Genomic DNA, 18062 nt, shown 5'->3' on the forward strand with positions numbered 1-18062 from the left:
ATTGTTCAGACAGTTTCGATAACAGGGATCAGTGTTTACACAAATCCTCATGTAACAAGCCCTGGCACTGACTGGACCAGGACATCGTTGCCCACATCGCTCCTTGTGTTCCCTACGCCACTGCGCACAAGTGGAAGAATTATAAGGCATGGGGACTACGTGCTGCGCAGGGTTTGCCTTTGAGCACAGGTAGCAATTCTGTCTTTCCATCGTGCTTGCTGTATACATTGTCCATTGGTACCATGTGTTCTCTTGTCGTGGCAAAACGGGTGTGTGTGCTACTTCTCTTACTGCGTGCTCCCGAGTTTCCCAGGGTTACATCATTCCCATGCCATATCCTCCATGTTGATGGTTTCCAAATCTGCGCTATAGTAGGCAAGTGTGATACTCTGTGGGGCAAAACTGATTGCACCCAAACCATCCCCATTATCTGGAGGAATACTACTATCCCCAACTTCATTCCCAGAGTCATCAGAATTACCAAAGACCTCCCTTACCACCTGGTCAAATTCCTGTGCTGCAGTGCCGGCTTCTTGTTCCTCCTGGCTGGCCTCTGCAATCTGCTCCTCCTCACCACTTACCTTGGGTTCCGCCTCTGACTGTACCTGCGGAACTGCCCGAGTGCAGTGGTTGAGATGATACCAAGTGGAACGCCATTCCACCTGAACCGCAGTGGGTGATGCTTTGATTACCGTGAAAGGCCCTTCCCTTCTTGGTTCGTTCCACTTCCTTCGAAACGCTCGCACGTAGACCTGATCTCCCAGTTGGATTGGTCCTTCCCTTTGGACAGTCTCCGGCTCTTTCTGTTTTTCCTGTGTATAAATAGACTGATGTATCATAGTTAATTGTCGCATATATTGTCTTAGTTCAAGTTCCAATTGCTCTAAACTGGGTCCCTTATATGGTCCTCTCCATTGGAGCACTGGCATGGGTCTTCCAGTTAGCATTTCATGTGGTGTCAAGCATGTTACCCGATTAGTCTGCATACGGTAACTCGTTAGTGCTAACGGTAATGCATCAACCCAATTCAGTCTAGTCTCTGCACAAATTTTGTTCAGCTTGGCCTTCAGAGTGCCATTGATTCTTTCCACCATGCCCTGTGACTGTGGGTGGTACACACATCCAAACCTTTGTTTTATTCTCAGTACTTGTAATACCAATTTGACCACCCTTTGGATGAAGGCCGAACTGTTGTCCGAGCTAATCTCCGAAGGTATTCCAAACCTTGGGATCACTTCATTTGTCAGGAACTTTACCACTGTTCCTGCCCCTTGATCCTTCGAGGGTACTGCCTCTACCCATCTACTGAACCTGTCAATTACCACCAGAATGTATCTTTTTCCTCTTACCATCTTTATCATATCTACGTAGTCGATCACCAGATGTCGAAATGGTCCTTCAGGCACGGGTATGTGACCTATTGGGGTTGCAATCCCCCTTCGAACATTATTCTGTGCACAAACCTCACACTGTGCTAAAATATAGTCTACCGAAGCCTGTAAGTAAGGCGACCAGAAACCATCCTTTTTTATTTTCCTTATTACTTCCCCCCTTGCACAATGGTCCATCCCATGTGCTTCTGAAATCAGAATCGTCAGTAGAGGGGTGGGCGCTACCAACAAACCGTCTTCCATGCTCCACAAGCCTTCTGAGTTCTGCTTGGCCCCCCGTCACCTCCACATTGTCTGTTCTGCCAACGTTGCCCTACCTTGCATTTCAACCAGGTCCTCTATCATGGGTTCCGGCTCTAGGCTTACCTGGGGTGCAATAGCAGCTGATGTACACCCAGACGCTTTCCTGGCTGCTTCGTCTGCAGCTTGATTTCCCTTTGTTATCACATCATTCCCTTTCTTATGTGCCTGGCATTTCACTACAGCCAGTGCTTGGGGTTTCATAAGTGCTTTTATTAAGTCTGAAATTTGCTGACAATGTTGAATGGGGTCTCCATTACTTTTCCTGAAACCTCTCTGTTTCCACACTGCCCCAAACAGATAAAACACCCCATGGGCATATGCCGAATCAGTGTAAATATCTACTTTCTCACCTTCCTTCATCTCACATGCTGCTGTTAAAGCCTTGAGTTCTGCTAATTGGGCGGAGCACGGTTGTGGACAAGCTTCCACTCTGATGGTCTTGAAGCTGGACTGGTCCTGCTGTACTACTGAGAATCCTGCATGATTCCCATCATAATCCCTATAGCAAGAACCATCTACAAACAAAATCTTTTTATCCGAATCCTCTAGTGGCTCTGACCGTAAATCTGCTCTCAGCTTGGCAAATGTCATCGTTTTCCCTACACAATCATGGGGTTCTCCTTCGCAGCTCAAAGGGACATAATCAGCTACGTTACTGGTGGTACATCTTTGTATGGCTACATCTGGAAATGTCAACAGCATCTGATACGCTGCTATCCTGGCTGGTGTTAACACAAATTTCCCTCTATCCAGCAATTCTGCTACCTTGTGGTGTGTGTACAGTATCACAGGATAACCCATAGTTACAGATGATGCCTCCTCATACGCATAGTACAGTGCTGCCAATCCCTGATAACAAGGTGGATACCCCTTGACCACCTCGTCCAGTTTTGCACTGTAGTACGCTATTGGCTGCTTCGCTTTCCCTGTACCTGTCACTTGTGTCAGCACTGCTGCGGCATAGCCTTCCCGTCGATTAGATACATACAGATGGAAAACCTTTTCATAGTCAGGCAATGCTAACGCCGGGGCTGACTGCATTCCTGCTTAATAGTGTTGAAAGCTATCTCCGCTTCCTCATTCCACTGCAGACTAGTTCTCAAATTGGTATGGCCTGCTTCCTTCATTATCTTTCTCAGTGGTGCTACAATCTCAGCATATTCTCTAATCCAATCTGAGCTATATCCTGTCATTCCCAGAAACGTCATCATCTGCCCTACTGTTTGGGGCTTTGGAGCCTTCGTTATCGCCTCAATCTGACTCGGCGCTACTGCCTTTACGCCTTTGATACCATCCTTCCTAAATATTCCACCTGCTGCTTACAAAATTGCAGCTTTTTCTTAGATACTTTATGTCCTCCATACGCCAGTTTCTCTAAAAGTATCACAGTATCCCGTTCACATTGCTCTTCACTTTCAGAGCAAATCAACAAATCATCCACATACTGTATCAGTGTACTTTCCAGCGAAATGCCATCCAAATCTTCCTTCAATACTTTATTAAAAACATGTGGTGAATGCTTAAATCCTTGTGGCATTCTAGTGTAGGTGTACTGGTTGCCTCTGTATGTAAATGCAAACAAATACTGACACTGTTCGGCTAGGGGAATGCTGAAGAAAGCCGAACACAAATCAATTACTGAAAAGTAGCTTGCTTCTGGCGGAATATTAGTCAGCAGTGTGTGTGGATTCGGGACCACTGCTGCCAAATCCTCCACTACCCCATTCACTGCTCGTAAGTCATGCACCAGTCTCCACTTACACTTTCCGCTTTTGGGACAGGCAACAGCGGAGTATTGCAGGGGCTGTTTACTCTCTTATGCACTCCTGCCGCTAACAGTCCCTGTATTGTCGGCGCTATACCTTCCTCTGCTTCCGGTCTTAAGGGATATTGTGGTCTCCTAGATGGAACTGCTCCTTTCTTTAACCTTACCTCCACCGGACTGGCTGTTTCTATTTTCCCCACGTCCGTGTCATGTTGCGACCACAGAATAGATGGCAACTTGTCCAATATTTTATTTTTCTGCCGACCCCTTGCCTGCCCCAACAACGGCATGTGTGGCTGAGGAGTTACTTCGACCTCCTTCACAGTTCCTGTCACATTTATGTTTACCCCTATTTTAATGTAGTTGTTGTCTCCAGATATCCATACCTCAGGCATAACCTTTCTCCAAACCGTTACGGTGCTTACCTGCTTTACCAGGGGTCCTAAGTCTTTAGACTGATATCCCTCATTTACCAGCAGGGTTATGTGGGGTACAGCTTCCGGTATCCTGTACCATTCCTTCAAGAAGGTACTCCACCTGACTTGCAGGGCTGCCCCCTGCTTCCCAATTACAATGGCTTCCCCTTTTAGGTGTTGTCGAATATCTGTCCTCATGTTCCATCTCCTCTCTACCTCCTTATTCTGAGCCTCATCGAAAATTACAGTACAATGTAACTCAGATTTGGGCGCTACAGCCTCAGGTAATATGGCCTGCACGCCCTGTTTCCACTTTTCCCAGGTAACCCAGATCTGGTCTTCTATGTCCCCTATCCAAAAAACATTGGCTCTTTTAACTTCTCGCACTATCAATTGAGCCCCTGCTCTTTCCACACTTAACCCATTTCTGGTGCATTCTAATTTTAATTCCAGTTTCAATAAAGCATCTCTGCCTAACAAATTAATCAGAGTTCCTTTAGATACTAGTACTGGTAAGACAATTCCTTTATTTCCCATTTTCAAATGCACTGGAGCCGTGCACTGTGTTAACTGTGTTTTCCCCGAGAACCCTACCGTCTTAATAAATTTTCCTGACATGGGAAGGTGAAGGGCGTACGGTGGCTGCACGCAAGTGTACGTGGCTCCAGTATCTATCATCATTGGTGTCAGCTGCCCTTCTAACATAACCTGAACCATAGGTTCCTCCTCTGCCTCCCTTGTTATCATTGGGTAATGTCTCTTCCCACTCGAGTTCTCGGGGCACCCCTAATACCTTGCATAGGCGTTTACAGGTCCGCTCGGATCCCCAGGAGCCGGCATGTAGCCAAACTGTGGCTCCCTTGCCATCGGCTCCTGCTGATACGAGACAGGCCATGGTTTAACTGGGCAGTCTCTCTCCATGTGTCCAGGCTGGTGGCATCCCCAGCACAATCTTTCTGCCTCTCTTTTCCCCTGTCTCCTCTCTAATCCTCTTTGCCCATAACTCCTCTGCCCCCCTCCTCAGGAGTTCCAGTCCTGTCTGGGCTGTTGCTTAACTCTACTCTGTCCCCAATAGGGCATCTGTGGAAATGTTCCGCCGGAGACATTCATTATTGGCATGGGGTTTTCTGGCCCTTGACTGACAGAATGACCGGTTCCTCCATCTAATGGTGTAATGGCTGTACTCACACTGGTGATGGCTGGCAGCATCTTTTTGCTTTTTTCTTTGTCCTTCTTTTTCAGTTCTTCGAGCTGCATTTGCAATAGCTTTCGCTGCACCTCTTCTTGCTGCTCAGCCAGCTTTCGTTTGTCTTTCCGATATTTCTCCACTGCGTGGACTACGTGATCACTGAATGCTCGTGGGGTCAGTGATGACAGCCCAACCACCTCCTCCAATTTAGACTTGACCTGCGGAGGCATTGCATCCAAAATGCTGTGTTGGAACAGTGAGTTCAGAAACAAGCTATTTTCCACCTCTTGCTCAGTCTCCAGTCTCCACTTTTTCAACTGGTTTTCTACATAGGCTGCTGGGTTTTCAGTGTCTCCCAGTAGTTCCCCCTTTAAGGCTTTGGGGTCTACTCTGGGTGGATAAAGCTTCCTGAGGGCCTGCCATACCCTCTGTCTCACTGGATCAAAATTGGCCCCATCAGTCTGTGGACTGTCCACATTCTGTAAGCCAGCCATTTCCAACAGTTCTTTCAACTTGGAAGTTCCCATCAATCTTATCAGCAGTGCCTTCAAATCTCCCATAGCCAACAATCGTCCCGTTGTTTCCTCCTCAAAGGCTCTAATCCACTTTCCTGCCCCCTCGTGCAGACTAGGCAGAGTATTTTTCAGTCCTTCCAGGTCCTGGGATCCCCAAGAGATATACTGTACTTGTCCTAATCCCTTTACCAGCAGTGGCAGCATTTCCTTCTCCCCGTTCCATGTAATCAAGCTTCCTTCCTCACTTGGTTCTTTATCTATTGCTGGCCCTAGTACTACTGGCTGCCACTCATACCTTCCTGGGGTATACCTTCTTCCTTGCTCCTTCTCCACTCTAGTCCCCTCTTCCATCTCCAATATCTGCTTCTCCGTCCTCTCTCGTATTTCTTCCAAACTCTCGTCTCCTACCTTCCTCCAACTTCCTCTCAACTCACTCCATTCTTGCTGTCTAGATGATTCTTGTTCTCTTCTAGTCTCTGTCTCTACAGTATAACCGATACTCCTCATAATCCCTCTTCTCTCTCAGCTGCTGTAGCCTTTCCACTTCTCTTTCCATCTCCCTTCTTTCCTGTTCTATCTTTATCTTTTCTCCCTCTATCTTGTTCTTCAGCACCTCTCTCACCTTCTCATATTTCCTTCTTTCCTCATCAGGGTCCCAGACCTCTACTTCCCCCTGCAGGCTTACTGTTCCTGATATTATGGGGCATTGCTTGGGTGTTCCCTGCTCATTATAGGGAGGGGGTCTTTCTACTTTTTTTCAGATCTGGGTATAGAGCTGAAGCCAGGCTTCTGTTAGATTTTTCCTCCCCATCACCCGACTGTTTTTCCTGTTCCCTTTTGTCTTTTTCGTTTATTATCAATATCCTACCTGTTTTTCTCAATCTCTCTCCGTCCATCCTAAAAAGTTTCAATACTTCTATCTCCTGCTCTCTCCTTTCCTCCCTTTTCTTGGACTTATCGTTTGGTTTATAATTTTTAATTAGTGCTTCCATCTCTTCACACAAGCTTACATCGAATGTCCCTTCTTTTGGCCATTTCGTGCGCAGGTGTTTGGTTCTTTTTTCCCATTTCTCTGAAATTGCAGTAATCTCACCTCTACTTACCAGGAATTTCTTGCACAGTATGTCTACTGCTGTTCCTTTTTCCTCCGCCATGTTATTTTCTCCTTCTCTTAGGTACTATTTCTTAAAAGTCTCATAGTTCAAATACTTCCCCGATCCTATCTTTACGCCTAGCCCTACAGTTTATTCTACCAGTATTTAAGCAATTTATCAGATTCTTCTTACCTTCTATTCCGTTCTGCCCGAACAGCCCTCAACCTAGGGCAGTACTCACAGAAGATTCTTTTTCACTCTCCCTGCCCGTGCAGCCCTTCGCTCTGTGCGAAGCGGTATCCACAGGGATTTACTCTACTTTTCCTTACCCTGCCCGTGCAGCCCTTCGCTCTGTGCGAAGCGGTATCCACAGGGATTTACTCTACTTTTCCTTACCCTGCCCGTGCAGCCCTTCGCTCTGTGCGAAGCGGTATCCACAGGGATTTACTCTACTTTTCCTTACCCTGCCTTGCGCAGCTGGATCCTGGACTTTCTGTTAGATTGCTGGCAGGTGGTAAAAGTGGGCTCTCTCAACTCTGCCCCCTGACCCTCAGTACAGGTGCCCCTCAGGGCTGTGTACCAAACCCCCTCCTTTAATCTCTGTACACCCATGACTGTGTTGCCACCCACAACTTCAATCTGCTAATTAAATTTGCTGATGATACTACACTGATTGGCCTAGTCTCAAACAATAACGAGATGGCCTGCAGAGAAGTCACCACCCTGACACAGTGGTGTCAAGAAAACATACTCTCCCTCAATGTTGCAAAATCAAAGGAGCTGGCTGTGTACTACTGGAGGAATGGAAACAGGCTCACCTCTATTGACATCAATGGATCTGGGGTTGAGAGGGTGAACAGCTTTTGGTTCCTTGGCGTCCACATCACTGAGAACCTCACGTGGTCTGTACACACTGGCTGTGTGATGAAAAGGGCACAACAGTGCCTCTTTCACTTCAGACAGTTGAAGAAGTTTAGTGTAGGCCCCCACAACCTAAGAAGTTTCTACAGGGGCACAATTGAGAGCATCCTGACTGATCGTATCATTGCCTGGTACGTGAGCTGTACCTCCCTTAATCGCAGGATTCTGCAGAGGGTGATGCGGACAGCCCAGCAGATCTTTAGATGCAAACTTCCCATTATTCAGGACAATTACAGCGACAGGTGTGTAAAAAGGGCCTGAAAGACCATTGGGGACCTGAGTCACCCCAGCCACAATCTGTTCCAGCTGCTACCATCTGGGAAATAGTGCTGCAGCATAAAAGCCAGGACCAGCAGACTTCAGAACAGCTTCTTCCACCAGGCATCAGACTGATTAATTCATACTGATACAATTGTATTTCTATGTTATGTCTGTCCTGTTGTACATACTGTTTATTACAAATTACTGTAATTTGCACATTTAGACAGAGGTGTAATGTAAAGATTTTTACTCATGTATGTATGAAGGATGTAAGTAATAAAGTCAGTTCAATTCACCTACCTATGAGAAAGTTGTCAATAAGGTTGAAAGAGTACACAGAAAATTTATAAGGAAACACACACAAAATGCTGGGGGAAATCAACAGGTCAGACAGCATCTATTGAAATGAAAAAACAGTTGATTGAAGAAGGATCTTGTCTGAAATGTCGACTGTTTATTTATTTCAATAGATGCTACCTGACCACCTTAATCCTCCAACATTTTGTGTCTGTTCCTGTGAATTTACAGCATCTGTGGAATTTCTCATGTTTAAAATTTACAAGGATGTTGCTGGGATTTGAGGACCTGAGTTATAGGGTGTCAGTGATTTTTGGGTTTAGGACATCTACATTTAGCAAATAATTTTCAGGTCTGGGTATAGATTTTGGATTTAATTTGGAGTGCAGCTTTGAACAATGGGTTCCTAAAAGCCATGAATTGCAGATCAGACAATGCTGATTAAAATTCATTTAGGTATCTATTGTGTGGGTGCGAATCGGAAAGTGTGAAGTTTGTGTGTAGTTTTAAAGAAAGCATTGATAATGCATTGTAAATATGAAATTGTCCTTTGTTTAGCAGACAAAATATCGAGCCCCATGTTGGGCCAGATAGACCTTTTGACTGAAAGCGTCTCTTGATGATGCCTGCAGTACCTCGTTTTGTCGAATAACAAAGCTGTTTTGTATCTACCAGTTCCTTTCTCTGGTGACTTCATTCATGCAACAACATGGGGAAAGGTTCATTAGGTTTGGACTTTATTACTTAGAGTGTAGGAGATTGAGGGGAAGTTTAATAGAGGTACACAAAATTGAGGGGCACAGGGTAAATGCAAGCAAGTTTTTTCCACGGAGGTTGGGTGAGACTAGAGCTGGAGGTGAAATGATGAAGGGAAAGATTAGGGGGAATTCAGGGGGTAGTGTGAGTGTGGAACAAGCTCCCAGTGGAAGTGGTACATGCAGGTATGATTGCAACATTTAAGAGAAGTTTGGATAGGTACATGGATGTATGCCAGGTGTGATTGGGCAAGACTAGGCTCAGCATGGACCAGGTAGGCTAAAGAACAATAACTCTCTGACTCTAAACATTCATTTTCTACACTGCTTGTTGGAGAACTCACCCAGGCAGGAGTAATGCTTTCAGTGCAAGAGGTGGGAGTATTGGAAATGGCTGTTGTCTGAAGCTTTTAGTTAGAATGACACCTGTCCCTTTCTATCTCGTGCTTGGATGCTTCCCTGGTCTTGCTGAATACATGCACCGTCTGTTTCATTTGCTGAGGAGTGTGAATGGAACTCAACGATCCTCAGTGAAAAGTCCCCATTTCTGACTTAGTGAACGGAAAACCATTGAGAAAGAGGCTAAAGGTGGTTGGACGTGGAATATCCCCTCCTGAGGAGCACCTGTTTATAGGCAGGTGCGAGAAGTTGAGGGGAAATGGGAATAGAATAGATACGATTGCTTCCTGGAAGCCAGCCTTGGCCAATGGGTGGCATAGCTGCCTCCTTGTGTAATAGTCAATGAAATGATTAAACCATTGGATTGTTTGTCCCTTAGTGCTCATGGTTTTACTAGAGCAGTTTGATGTTGCACTTGATCAGATGAGACTTGATACTGACAGCTGTCAAAGCTGAATACTGTCAAGTACTTGTCAGCACAGCTACAAAGAAAACCCTGCAGCAGCACATATCATCACATGAGCAAATTATGCACAATCCACTCTCATCTCAACTCGAGTTCATCTGCTTGGCCCGTGCATATGAGGCCTAGAACTGAGTGGTGCTGTAGGGCATCAGTGCATAGTTTATTAGTGTGTCAGTGGAACATGATAGAACTGAGAGACATTCAAGATGGCGCCAGTGAACAACGCAGTTATCGCCAATGTCATGCAGACAACTGCTTGTACTACTTTCAAAAATGACTCTACTACCAAGCTGTATGCAGTTGGAACATGTGATTTACAATTTGATGGTGTGTTTTTCATTAATTGAGTGATCTGGCACTTTGCTGTCTCCAAGGAAGTTCAGTGAGGTTTAGAGTGGAGTGTGCAACCTGGAGATGGGGAACAGGCTGATGATCAACACCATGGCTTCTCTCTAATTGAGGTGCCAAGCAAGTTTGAAGGACGAGAGTGGAGGATGGTGTGTGTTCAGTGCCTTTTGACGGGTCTTCTTCTCCCTCTTGCTAGCTGCTGTTGGAGGAAAGTGCAAGATTCTTGGGATCTACATTGTAAAGATCAATCGAGGCTGTGAACTCATTTTGAGGGACTTGAGGTTCGTGTTGCATGTGTTTCTGGATTGGTTTACTCAGGACAATTGATGTGGACTGGGGAGCTTCGATGAAGAACGGCTCTGCGGCCTGCAGTGTGCTGAACTGAACTAACCTGAATACCACTGGACTCCTGATTTGATGTCTGATATTCTGTGTGTTGTTCAATCACATTTTGCCGTTTGAGCAATTTTGGTTTTTTGCACATTTGGGTGTTTGATGTTTTCTTCAACTGGTTAGTCATAGAAGAGTTGAGCACAGAAACAGGCCCTTAGGCTGATCCGGACTGTGCCGAACCATTTAAACTGCCTGCTGCTATCGACCTGCAGCAGGACCACAGCCGTCCCTACCCCTGCCGTCCATGTACCTGTACGAACTTCTCAAACGTTGAAATAGGGCTCTCATGTATCACTTACTTCCACACCTCACAACCCTCCTGAAGTTTCCCCTCATGTTCTTTCATCCTTAACCCACGACTTCACCCAACCTTAGTGGAAAAAAGCCTACTTACATTTACCCTATCTATACCTCTTTCCCCCCCCCCCCCCATTATTCTGTAAACCTCTATCAAATCTCTTAATCTTCTACATTCCGAGGAATCAAGTCCTAACCTATTCAGTCTTTCCTTATAACTCGGGTCATCTAGTCTCAGCAACATGCTTTTAAATTTTCTCTGTACTCTTTCAACCTTATTTATATCTTTCCTGTAGGTAGGTGATCAAAACTGCACTAGGTACTCCAAATTAGGTCTCACCAATGTCTTATACAACTTCTACATAACATCCCATCTCCTAATTTGATTTATGAAGGCCAATGTGCCAAAAGATTTCCTTACTCCCCTATCTACCTGTGACATCACTTTCAAGGAATGAGGGTCCTGTATTCCCAGCTTACTTTGTTTTATCGCACTCCTCATACTCTACCGTTCACTGGTTGGTGAACTGGTTCACTGGTTGCTTTGCATTTGTCTGCATTAAATTCCATCTGCCATTTTTCCAGCTGGTCCAGATCCCATGGTGTTTTTGTTCATGGCTGCCTGCCGTAGGACCAATCTCACTTTTATTCTGTATTTATTTCTTCGATAATAAATATACTTTGAATCTTTGTTTTCCACACCATTGGTTGGTTTTAGATCTCGTTGAGTTCATTGTCAATCTTCCATCAACTTTGAATTAATTTTCTATCCCTGTGCTCATCAAGGTGCAGTCCAGCAATACCTCATCTTTCTTTCTGAGCTCTCCATATTTAACCACCTCCAGCCTCCTGAGATCTGAGGTGCCCAAATCCAGTCTCTTCATCTCTAAATGTAAACACCTTACCAAGTTCTGGGATACTCTTTCCTTCCCTCAATCCCCATGTTCTGCTAAAAAACTTATTTTCACCTTCCCCTAAACAAAGATCCTTCGCATCCTGATCACTTTTCCTCTCTTTCCTCCTCTTCCCAACCCCAATCACACAGAAGATCCGGCTACCACACTACAGGATACTCCTGCAGTCATGCTTTTAAAAAAATTAGCACTTGATATCCCAATCTACCTCATGGTGGCCCTTTCATTCTGTCTGTCTGCCTGCACTGCACATGCGTTGTAACTGCCAGAGGATGTTCTGCATTCAGAATCAGGTTTATTATCACCAGCATGTGACGTGAAATTTGTTAACTTAGCAGCAGCAATTCAATGCAATGCGTTGTCTAGCAGAGAGAAAAAATTAAAAAATAAAAATTTAAAGATAATTAAACAGGTAAATCTGTTTATTAAATATATTTAATAGTTTTTTAAAAACATGCAAACACAGAAATACCGTATTTTGAAAAAAAAGTGAGGTAGTGTCCAAAGATTCAATGTCCATTTAGGAATCACTTGGTAGTGTGTGCCTTCAGGCTTCTGTATCTCCTGCCTGATGGTAACAGTGAGAAAAGGGCATGCCCTGGGTGCTGGAGGTCCTTAATAATGGACGCTGCCTTTCTGAGACACCACTCCCTGATGATGTCCTGGGTACTTTGTAGGCTAGTACCCAAGATGGAGCTGACTAGATTTACAACCCTCTGCAGCTTCTTTCTGTCCTGTGCAATAGCCCCCCTCCCCCATACCAGACAGTGATGCAGCCTGTCAGAATGCTCTCCACGGTACAACTGTAGAAGTTTTTGAGTGTATTTGTTGTCATGCCAAATCTCTTCAAACTCCTAATGAAGTATAGCTGCTGTCTTGCCTTTATAACTACATCAATATGTTGGGACCAGGTTAGATCCTCAGAGATTTTGACACCCAGGAACTTGAAACTGCTCACTCTCTCTTTCTTTTTAACACATGACTGTCGGGGTTGGCACATCTATAAGTTCACCTAATGCAACACCGTTGGTAGAGTGTCAAACAGTAGGTGTACAGGAGTGAGATGGGTTGGCTCATTGTGTGGTGTTGCAACAACCTTGCACTCAGTATCAACAAGCAATTGATTGTGGACCATGAAGGGGAGGTTGGGAGAACATACACCAGTCATTGAGGGGCTCCTGCGTATCAACGTCTCAAGAGGATCTATCCTAGCCCAACATATTGATGCAATCACAAAGAAGGCATGGCAGCAGCTATATATTTCATGAAGATTTTGAGAAATGGTATGTCACTAAAGACTAGTAAATTTCTACAGATGGAGAACATGCTGACTGTTTGTGTCACTGCCTGGTACGGAAGCTCCAATGCAACAGGATCAAAAATAGCTTCAGAAGGTTGTGGACTCAGCCGGCTCCATATCAGCACAACCCTCACCACCATGAAGGCAGCATTATCAAAGGCCCTCACATCTTCTCATTACTACCATCTTGGGAGGAGATGCAGGAACCTGAGGACCCACACTCGATGTTTTATGAATAACTTCTTCCCCTCCAACGTGAGCACTGTTGCTCTTTTTTTGCACTGTTGAGTTATTTTATGTTTTTCTGGTAACATATGGCACTTTTTAATGTATTGCAGTACCCCATGGTGCAAAACAATAAATTTCACAACATGATAAGTCTGATTCTGATTAGATTAAGCACCTTGAGATAATTTACACTGTTGAGGGTGAGTATTGGACATGCTATAAATTATTTTGAGAAGTTATCAACTGTTGTGGAACCTCCACATTCAGCTCTTTAAAGCGTCTTGCAATTTCTGACATACCTGGATTAATTAGATGCATGCAGTGAGCTCCATTTTTCCACTCTGAACATTGTTTTTCAACAGTTTTGCCTTGGGTTAATCCAATTTTCATGTCATCCTGTTTAAATTTCATAGCCTTTAGTTAATTTGGCAGTGGTGTTTATATTGGTTTTGCTGGTGGACACACCTTAGCAGAAGCATTCATAAATAAAGACTTTAATTGTGTTTCCTGAGCTGCAAAATGGTTTTTTGGATTTAAAACTGTTGTGGGAAATTGGAAATTAAAGAGAAATTGAGTCTCATGAATACGGATGGAGTTCAAAAGTATGGAATACTTAACAAGAGATGTCATGCCTACTGTAGCTTTCCTGCTCTATGGGGATTCAGTGCTGGCAAATGAGGAATGGGTTGGGATGATAAGTATGTTCAAGCCTGTTAGCTTCCCAGATGCAGGAGTGAAACTTGTTTCAGCCAGCGTTTTGTTATTGTAATAACACAAGCAGAAAGTATACAGTTCATGACATTCAGCCGCTCAGCACGGGAAAACAGAAGTTCATGGTTCCGAGTTGGACACATCATTGGAATTGGATATTTTGGCAGGGATCCAGGCTCTCCTGTAAAATGCTGAAATAGCAGATATCAATTAAAGAAGCAATTGATGGAATGAGAAAGATTAAAAGGGTTGAGAGGCTCATCAGATATTCTCAAATTCAAAATAGGACTGAATATCCAATGGGGCAAGGTGAAAGTGAAAAATGACACTAGGTATAGACTAAACCTCTTGGGTCTCCAATCCAGAACTGGAATCTCAGGTCCCTGCTATGTATCCTCCTCCTTTATTTGATTCTGATCAGATTCCACCATCTACACCCTCCACCTGTCACTTCCCAGCTTCTGTTGTACCTCCGCTCTCCCCTCCTCCGCCTGTCGCCTCCCAGCTTCTGTTGTTATCTTCCCCTCCCCTCCTCCGCCTGTCACTTCCCAGCTTCTGTCGTCATCTCCGCTCTCCCCTCCTCCGCCTGTCACTTCCCAGCTTCTGTCGTCATCTCCTCTCTCCCCTCCTCCACCTGTCACTTCCCAGCTTCTGTTGTTATCTCTGCTCTCCCCTCTGCCTGTCCATTACTTTTTTTATTGTTGAGATAGAGCACAGAATTGGCCCTTTGTGCCACACCACCCAGGTAAGGCTCCTTTCATTGACATGATTCTATTTCTTGAGAAGACAATTTTGTTCCACGTGCATTGGTGGCCATTAATCAGCCAGTAGCAGTGAGAGGTGAGGGTGGTGGATTCACTGTTTCCATGGTGGGGTTAATTCTTTATTCTGAAATCCTGCCAGTGCTAACCACTGCATCTGGGCTGATCCTGTCACCCACCTCCACTGCCTCCAGTCTCCCCATCCAAGGATTTAATTCAGGTAGCTGTGTCCTGACATTTGAAGAGTTAGTGACCAGATGAATGTACCTTATTGTGATGGAGCATCTAACACGAAGACCAAGTGGACTTTATTGTTAGATACAGGGGGATAATGAAAAGCTTACTTGCAGCAATATCTCACAGTATCCACAAGAAAAACAGAAATTAATCATAAATGATCACTTTTACAAGAAAGAATGAAATTGGGACAACTTATTTTAGGTCAAAGTGGGAATGGTGTAACTATACTGTTGTGATTAGGGTTTGGCCAGTTGGTTCGAGAAATGAATGGTTGAAGGCAAGTGGCCCTTGAAGCTGGTGGTGTGGGGCTTTACGCTCACGTCCCTCCTGCTCAGTGGTAGTTGTGAGAAGATGGCATGGCATCAACTGTCGGGAATTATCAGTGACACCTTGTGACGGGAGAACAAGGTTTACCAGCTGCCACGGTCTCCCTCACATCTTATTCAAGGGAACCGGTTTGGAATATTATCTCTCAACAGTTCTGGGCACCTGTAAATATCCAAGTGAATCCAACAAGGACACACAAACACTGGCCTCTTACACTGAAACAGGGAAATGAAATTACTGCTGGAGGAACTCTACAGGTCAGGCAGCATCTGTAGAAGGAAATGATCAGTATTTTGGCTCAAGGTCCTTCATCTACACTGAAAATAGAGGACAGATGGCTGGTGTGAAAGGAGAGGGGGTGGGATGAGCTCTGCAGGATAGTCTTAGGATTAATTTTCACCTAGACTGTCAATCTGGAATGTCAACTGTGCATTCACCCCACCAACACCACAGATATTACTTGGCTGCATTTGGATTGACAATACTTGGATGCTGTGAAGCTTCATTTCCCAGCTCCAGTCCAACACTCAGCAGGGCAGACAGCATCTGTGGGGCAAGAAGCAGAGTTGACATTTCAGGTCATTGGCCGTTTGTCAGATTGCTCTGTTTTGAGTTTCTAACATGTACAGTCTCTTATCTTCGGTCAGTTTCCACCTCTGTGGAGGGTGGACTTGGAACTGTCAGTGGCCATCCTGTGGAGAAGTCAGTGTTGTGCAGGCCAAGAGTAGCAAAACACCGAATGTCAACCCAAGACAGCTTTTGTTTGTGTGACATCCAGACAAACCATTCAACACATGACAGGTAGAGGTAATACCAGAGGGAAAGGGTGCAGAATCTAGTGTTAAATTGACAGATAAAATCCACTGTAGGGAGACAAATAAAATGAAAGGGTCTCAAAGTAGACTGAGATTGAATTCACCTTTATCATACAGGAGTTTAGTTCCAAGAATCTGATGGTGGGATAGAAGCTGTCCTTGAGAGATGGGACGCATTTTCGTATTGTCGTCCGAAGGGAGGGGAGAAGAGGGAATGACCAGGTGGGAATGTTTTTTATTATGTTGGCTGCTCTCTAGAGGCAATGGGAAGTGTAACTGGTCCTTGGAGGGGAGGCTGCTTTTCGGGATGAATTCACTAGTCTGCAGTTTTTGGTTTTTGTTTTGCAGTCTTCATCAGAGCTGTAGCGATACCGAGCTGTGGTGCATGGGGATGTGTGCACTCCTTGTTGACCGGTTTCTCCTTTTCCTTTCCAGGAGCGGAGGTCTGGGTCTGGTGATGGCCAGTGCAGGCTTTGGGCAGCTCACTGCTCCCATCATGGAACTCCACAATCAGAAGGGCTACTTCCTGCATCACATTATCTTCGCCTGCTGCACTGTCATCTGCATCATTTGCATTCTGTTCCTGCCCGAAACCAAAGGACAGAACCTTCCGGACTCCATGGAGGATGGGGACACCTACCCCAGGCATCCCCTCATCCCTGCCAGAAGGGCAGAGCAGCCGCTGCTCTTCAACACAGAGCTGAAGCGATACTCGGGGCTGGGTCCTGGGCAGACTGAGGGGGTCCCCACTGCTAATGGCACAAGCCCCACGTGACCCTCACTGTTCTCTTCACAGCTGCATCTAAAAGTCAGTAGGCTCTTTTTTGAGAGAATCAATTGGTCAAGGGTTTTAATTTTGCACTGGGCAGCTTTGTGGACTGTGCTGGAGCTCGGTGCTGGCACCTGTGCTGTTGAAGGTTGGAGGGCAGTGTTGGAGATACAGCCTCTATAGGACTGCACCGAGCAAGGCAAAATCTTCAGGGCAGAGGGAGATATCCCTCACACTGTCAGCTTCCCTACATTGTCCCCACCTTTCCCAGGCCTGGTCCACCTTGCTATGCTCCTCCCTCTCTCATTCCACTGTCTGCTGCTTCCCTCAGCTGGTGACCCCTGCCCCCCTCCTCAGCCATGGACACCAACTGCATCAACACTACACAAAACTGCTTCTTATTCCTCGGAGATGGGTGATTTCATTCAGCTCCATTCATCCCTGGACAGTGCTAATCTTGTTTTAATACCAGTATTTCCCTCCCTTCCCCTACTCTTTAGGGTGTGTTTTGTAATGTTCAGGTTGTGGTAAGCAATTAACTTTTTAAAATCATGTACAGGTGTAAATTAAAAGTAAGCATTGTTTTTAAATGTTTCTCCCACTGACACCATTTGTACGACGGTGCCTATTCTAGATGTTACTTTCAGCACCTGATACCTCTCGAGTCACTCCCCTTTCTTCATCTGTCACTTTACCACTGAAAATGAGAGGCCCAGGTCTTCCTGCTTCCTGTTGTCTCTTGGGCTTTGTGGTTCAGGCACTGACATGTTTTCTGACATCACTGAAAGTTCTGCATATCACCAGGTTAATATTTTAAAATAGAAAATAAAATTCAGTTTCATGTACGGCAACCTGCTTTATCTAACTACTCTGTAAAATTGAGACCAGGCAGAGCTAGGACGTGCCAGTGAAAGGTAAACACAGTACAGCATAACACCAGGCCCTTTGGATTTTTGGTCTGGATTTACTAGTAATTCAACACCTAACTAATCTGTTCTGCCTATGCAATATTTATACCCCTCCATTACCTGCACATTCATGTGTCTGTCTAAGAGCCTCTCAAATGGCTCTTAAATTTACATCTGCTGTTACTGCTGGCAGCGTTTTCTAGGCTGCTGCAATTCCATAACAGGCTTAATACGGTATGAGAGTTATTGCCCTCATAGTTCAAAGTAAATTTATTATCA

At 45.1% G+C, this 18062-nt stretch overlaps 1 protein-coding gene across 2 annotated transcripts in view; it reads left to right on the plus strand.

Moving 5' to 3' along the window:
• LOC140742217 (solute carrier family 22 member 23-like) overlaps positions 1 to 17726 on the plus strand; it is a 106755-nt gene extending 89029 nt beyond the window's left edge. Inside the window, exons 9-10 of one of the 2 annotated variants that reach the window (XM_073073045.1) lie at positions 10317 to 10401; positions 16542 to 16643. In XM_073073045.1, coding sequence (XP_072929146.1) covers positions 10317 to 10380 — 64 coding nt within the window. In that variant the 3' untranslated portion in view covers positions 10381 to 10401; positions 16542 to 16643. Of the gene's footprint in view, positions 1 to 10316; positions 10402 to 16541 lie in introns of both variants that reach the window. The other variant, XM_073073046.1, reaches the window with a different exon arrangement.
• Positions 17727 to 18062: the final 336 nt, after the last annotated feature.

The sequence above is a fragment of the Hemitrygon akajei genome, chromosome 20 (genome assembly GCF_048418815.1).
Source record: "Hemitrygon akajei chromosome 20, sHemAka1.3, whole genome shotgun sequence".
NCBI classification, from domain to species: domain Eukaryota; kingdom Metazoa; phylum Chordata; class Chondrichthyes; order Myliobatiformes; family Dasyatidae; genus Hemitrygon; species Hemitrygon akajei.